This window comes from Tribolium madens, unplaced genomic scaffold (genome assembly GCF_015345945.1).
Source record: "Tribolium madens isolate multiple individuals breed KSU strain unplaced genomic scaffold, Tmad_KSU_1.1 Scaffold_91;HRSCAF=231;Tcas5.2_LG7, whole genome shotgun sequence".
Lineage (NCBI taxonomy): Eukaryota > Metazoa > Arthropoda > Insecta > Coleoptera > Tenebrionidae > Tribolium > Tribolium madens.
Window position 1 is genome coordinate 19026693 of NW_025401063.1, and position 6000 is coordinate 19032692.

General features: G+C 31.2%; 1 protein-coding gene across 1 annotated transcript in view; it reads right to left on the reverse strand.

Moving 5' to 3' along the window:
• LOC123011345 (protein FAM214A) overlaps positions 1–6000 on the reverse strand; it is a 31039-nt gene that overhangs the window by 5772 nt on the left and 19267 nt on the right. Inside the window, exons 2-4 of the mRNA XM_044408735.1 lie at positions 4734–4931; positions 1766–1944; positions 1213–1716 (exon numbers count right to left, since the gene is read on the reverse strand). Of these exons, the coding sequence (XP_044264670.1) occupies positions 1213–1716; positions 1766–1944; positions 4734–4931 (881 nt within the window). The remainder of the gene's footprint in view (positions 1–1212; positions 1717–1765; positions 1945–4733; positions 4932–6000) is intronic.

A 6000-nucleotide genomic window follows, 5' to 3' on the forward strand; every position in this document is an offset into this window, starting at 1 on the left:
AGCATGGAAGAAATGTAAAAAAAATATATCTATAAAAATTTCGAAAGTTATGAGAGTTTAAATTTAGCACTTTGACTTTGTTTCTGTTGGAAAATTAATTTTCCAGGTTTTTTTTGCTACAGGCTATTAGAAAAGGAAACAAGGAAGCTGTATCCTAAATTATAACTCTGTCTAATGTTATTTGTGCCAAAATTATCGTACCTTTATTAAATAATTATAAAAAAACATATAAAGATCATCAATATCATTAAATAAACATAAAAAAATGTCAATTTTCAAAAAATAAATGTAAAATTTTTTTGACAGATTTTTAAAACATTTTTTTCATGTTCCTGGTATCTTACCTTACATGTCACGTTGGTCCGGGAATTTTGACACACCTTGTATAGCCAAACGTAATATGTGAAATATTTACTTAAAAGAAGAATTTTTTTATTATTAGTATTTTTTGAAAAATAAATGTTAAAAAGTTACGGCAAATTATGTGTTTTCTTCAGAACAGTTTATTAGTGACGGCAATTGGTAATTTTTCTATTTAATTTCCAAGTAAACCCTACTTTCAGGCGATCTTAGGGGATCATGCACTAGGTAGCGCTCTCAAAAAAAATGTTTGTTTCAGCCATTTTTAAAACGTCCGTCTTGAAACTTATTTGTATTATCACGTCCGTAGTGTATTTACTTATATCAATTATTAAAAAAAAATCGTTTCAATATGTTGATTTGTTCATTAGATAAAAATTCTTTTTGTCCGAGGTACTTACTTAATTTTTTGTACCTCCCTGTTTTTTCAACATACATTGAAAAAATACAAAACGGTGAAATACGTGTCACTTATTTTTACACGTTCTATAACATATCTCAAATTTACAAAAATCAGAAACAATGAGTTTTAAAATTGATAGTTTTGGCATGGAATTACTCATAATTAAAAAAAGCCTTTTGCCCTCCATCTTCTAGTTCCCTCAGAAAGTATTTCCGGACATAGGTCTAGGTATAGGAACTTTTTTTTCTTATTTCGACCCATCGAAATTTTTTAACGTTTTTGCCCGACACCGGTATTACCTACATTTTGTGGAATTTTTTAATAATTAATAACACAAAACCGTTTTTGCAATGTCACGGAACTTTTTTCAAGGTTTAAAATTGTCAAATTGTTAGATACACGTACAGAATGTGTTATCTTTTCAATATATTTCTTATAAGAGTCCTTACCTGGAAGTGGATGGATAATGCTTTTTTCCATTCTGGCAGAGCCTCTTAATCGCAACTTCCCTATTACTTTTAACATTTTCCACTTCTTCAAAATCTTCACATCGGTGTTTTCCTTTCAGGGTGCACACAGTATGCATGCGGTCGTCCACCAAACTCTCTTGTGCTTCTTCCTTCTCCTTGATCTTCGGCTTGGTAGTGCACTTCTGACACGTAAATCCGGGCAAAGTTGACATTCGTGGTAAGCTTAAGAACGAAACAGTAGCTGTAAAACCGTTTCCGATGTCAGTTAGAGGGAATTCATGTTTAACGGCTGATTGTGAAAACTGCGACGATTCAAATGTTTCTCCCGGCAATGTCAAACGGTAATGGAGGTTCTTATCAGTTATTTTAATTGAACTGTTTTCGTCTTGGACTGTTAGCCAGGCTGTTAGCTGGGAAAAGTATAGTTGGGACCGGATTGCGTTCATCAATTGGACAAAGTTAAAAAATAGTGGTTCGGCACTCCTATAAAAAAATATTTTCAGCAACAAGCGACTTTTTTGAGAGTTTTTACCTTCGATGGTTGATGCTGAAATACCACTTCTCCAAGAGAAAATCGTCGTCGTAAGTTTCTGGTGATTTTATAGTCAAATCATTTTTACACGAACATGTCAGAAGTACTTCTAAACAGACCGGAATGTTTTTCTTCCATAAATCCAAAACTTCCAATCGCACATTCTCGTAAGTTGAGCACTAAAAGGAATTACATCAACCTTAATTTTGATTAAAAAGTTTAAACACGATTGTTTTGATGTTTTTCACAAAAATAAACAGACGATTACGGTTTCCCTATATTACCTACAGAATAGGAAATACACGATTTAAAAACTCATTATAAATATTGCATTTTGTTTCCAACTTGACTAAAGAAATAATCTCCTTTTTTTTCTGCCTTAAAAATGTCTTTAGTTAATGATATACATATAATTGATTATAATAGTTAATATAATTGCTTGTTTGAGATGGAGTTTTACATTTTACAGAAAATCCCTTTAACTGTTTTCCTTGAGATTATCTGAAAGTAATTTTTTAATAAAACTGAGTTCACTATTTTAAAGAAAACAAAAAGAAATTAAAAGCGTCTATGCAAATTATATTTATGGAAAGCTTTATTTTTGAATGTAAGATCGCTTAAATTTGCATTTAATTTTAATTTTTAAGATCCTTAATTTGCTTCAGTAGACGGAGATTAAGAGCTAGGGTAAAGGTATTATTAGTGTCATGTGAAGAAAATTGTCGATATATCATTATATGTATTTTAATAAAAAAAAATAATATGTTAGAAACCTAACACCGTATGTGACTCTCAATATTTTCATATTCTACAACTAATAAAGCTGAATCGATTTCCGAAACCTGAACATAATTAATACTGCAACTGTACCACATAAATAAATGCTTCATGACGTAAACCCCGCGTTAAAAATGCTTATTAGCGTACATATTGTGATTTATTGAAAACTAGACACATTTTCTAAGCTGATGGAAATGTTCTTACGTCAAACAAACACGCAAGTCTCGATTGATCATAACAACCGAAGCTCTTTCATTCCCAATTTTATTAATGGTAATTTCGAAATAAATTTTCATTGTGCAAATGTAACAAACGCAAAGCTTCAAAGTAGAATTTATTTTTGTCAGTGGATTGATTGCTTTTAATAAAACTGACTGCTTTCTTTCATAATGAAATTGGTGCGGTAATACTGACTTGCTGTTCAAAAGCACTTTTCTTACTCAAATATAATTATCTTGGTAATTCAAGCTGCAAAAATACATATGCAATAAAATTAAAACAAGAAGACATATTATGTGAGATCATAAACCCTGAAAAACATAAAACAACCGTACAACATTTTGTAGTGTGTTATCGCTTATACAGGGTGTTCCAATGAAAACGAGCCACTTCGAATATCTCAGAAATTAAAATGACTTTGCAAAAACGCCGAAACAGGTCGACTTTGTTCCCGAGGGGAACATTTTTTGACGTAATTTTTAAATCACCCCCAGTAACCCTATAACCTCCATGCACCCCAACTTTAAAAATTTAAATGGCACTACCCTATTTGTGGCACACCAAATGAAAGCTATTTTAACAAGGTTTTCAAAACTTTTTACCAAAATTGAATCAGACCATCCATTCATGAGATACAGGTGTTCGAATAAAAACGGACCATCTTAGAAAAAAATTTGCAAAAAAAAGAACCGAAACAGGTTAATTTTGTCTTTAAAAGGAATTTTTTTTAAAAGCAACTTTACTAACCCTTTAACCTCTATGCCACTTAACTCTAAAATGTCAAATAGCACCAACCACTACTGATACAAAAAATGAAAACACTTTTAAAATGCTCTTTAAAAGCTTTTTTCCAAAATGAAATGATTTTTCTACATTCATAAATATCGGCAAAAAACTAATCTTTCAACAGTCAGTATGTACAACGGAACTTAAGAACTATATTGCTATTTTTTAGATATTTACATTAAATTATTGTCCTTTAGTCCGATTATTTAGACAATAAAATAAAGAAATAAAAATAAGTTTGTTACAGTTTCAATAATATCGTGCGATTAAAAAAAAAATTAGAGTAGGCGACGAATTATATTCTACAGTTGGCAACACGTTAAAAATGACCAATCACCATTTTCGTCTTGTACAGAATTTTTGTAATAACTTGCAACAATAAAAATTTTCTGCTCTAAAGTGAACATTATTTCACTCAAACTTGTCAAAGTTTCCGCTGACATTTGATGTCAAAAATCAGGATTGCCATATGAAGGACTTTAATCACCGCCTACTCTAATTTATTTATTTTTTTGATTGCAGGGTACTTATAACAAATATTAGTATGGTTCTTGTAATTTATTTTAATAGTTTTTATTAGAACTAATTACTAATTAGAAACATTATCTTTTGCGAATATCTTATGAATAGATAATCCCATTCAACTTTAGAAAAGACACTTTTATTTGATCTGTCGCAAGTGAGTCGTGTCATTTGAAATTCCGAAATTGAGTTGGAAAAAGTTAAAATGTGCTTTTAAAATTGTGTCAAAAGATGTCTTTTTTAAAAACAAAATTAACCTGTTTCGGTTTTTTTTGCAAATTCTTTCTGGTTCGTTTTTTTTAGAACAGCCTGTATCTCACGAGTGGATGGTCTGATTCAATTTTGGTAAAAAGTTTTGAAAATCTTGTTAAAATAGCTTTCATTTGATGTGTCACAAATAGGGTAGTGCTATTTAAATTTTTAAAGTTGGGGTGCGTGAGGGTTAAAGGGTTACTGGGAGTGATTTAAAAATTACGTCAAAAAATGTCCCCCTCGGAAACAAAATCGACCAGTTTTGGCGTTTTTGCAAAATCTTTTTAGTTTCTGAGATATTCGGGGTGGCTCGTTTTCATTGGAATACCCTGTAGGTATAGGGATATCATCACACAGTATGCAAACATTTTTTATGTTCTTTGTGTTGATGGTTACAATCGATACTTACCAATAAATTCGATAGGTCGCACTTATGCTCTCTCGCTGTCTTATTCAAAGGACAATGCGGCCCTTCGTAGAACCCCCCTTTCGTTTTGGTGTTCAGTTTACCCGGAATTCGTCCTTCTGTCACCAAAGCAGCAATTGCCACCAAAACCTCTCCTCCGTCTTTGCCGCTTATCTCAGAATCAAAACTCGCGCTATGCATCTGTAAAAAAACAAAACAGAATTAAATCTTGTATCCTATAGATAAACGTAATCAAAACGAAGATTATGTTTGAAAAAGGCAAGGCCACGTCAGGACACGTGAATCTAAGTGTTTTACGTAATCGTTACTCGATCACATGCTGCCAGAAATAGGACAGTAAAAGTATTCTAATTCTAGAGACGAGCCAAAAGTGGTAATGGGCTTATGATGGCCACAGTAATGGGCTTATGATTGACAAAGAATCAATCGACTTCAAACTCTTGTTGTTTCTTTATTGAATAAAAGAAAAAAAAAAACGAAATCAATACGGAAGAGGAATAACGAGGAAAGCAGGTTGGAGAAAGTGTTAAAAATCGGAACATTAATTATTGCTACTGGTAACAATTACTGTAATCTTCATCAGGTGATTGTTTTTGAATGAAGGTTAGATCCCATCTTTGTGAAAAAATTAGAAAGCATATTTATCCCTGCTAGATAATAGTTTGGTTTTTTCCGGTGTGAAATTAGCATGATGTTTAGAAATGTTTGTTTTGGTATTCAGGGTCAGACGTGTTTCCTTAGCCCCACCACGTCTAAAATAATCCACATGAATTTGCAAAAATTTAAATTCGGCACATGTTTTATTTTTAATTCACAGACATTTCAATATTTTATTTATTTTGATATATCTAAAAATTTTAAAATACAACTGGAATTATAGTTTGTAGTCAATATTTTGTCTAGACAAATTCATAAAAAATTTTTGGAACACAAAAAAGGTCAAGTCGCAAATTAATTCAACTTTATCTTATCAGTGCCAACAGTTCCAGTTGTAAATTATTAGATCTATTTTGTTGAAACTAAAGTGATTTATTGACAGAAACAATTTGGAATCAATTTTATTTTGTTTTTAACGTAAACCAAAACTTTCTTCTGAAAAAAAAATGTTGCTACACTACTACATAGGTATGTCCTCGTATAATGTTTAAAAATTACTATTACTTAACGCTAACTTATTATGTATTGAGTTCTGAATTTATCTCCAAGTTATTTCACTTTTTCTTCAAATTTCAGTATTTTTAATATTAAA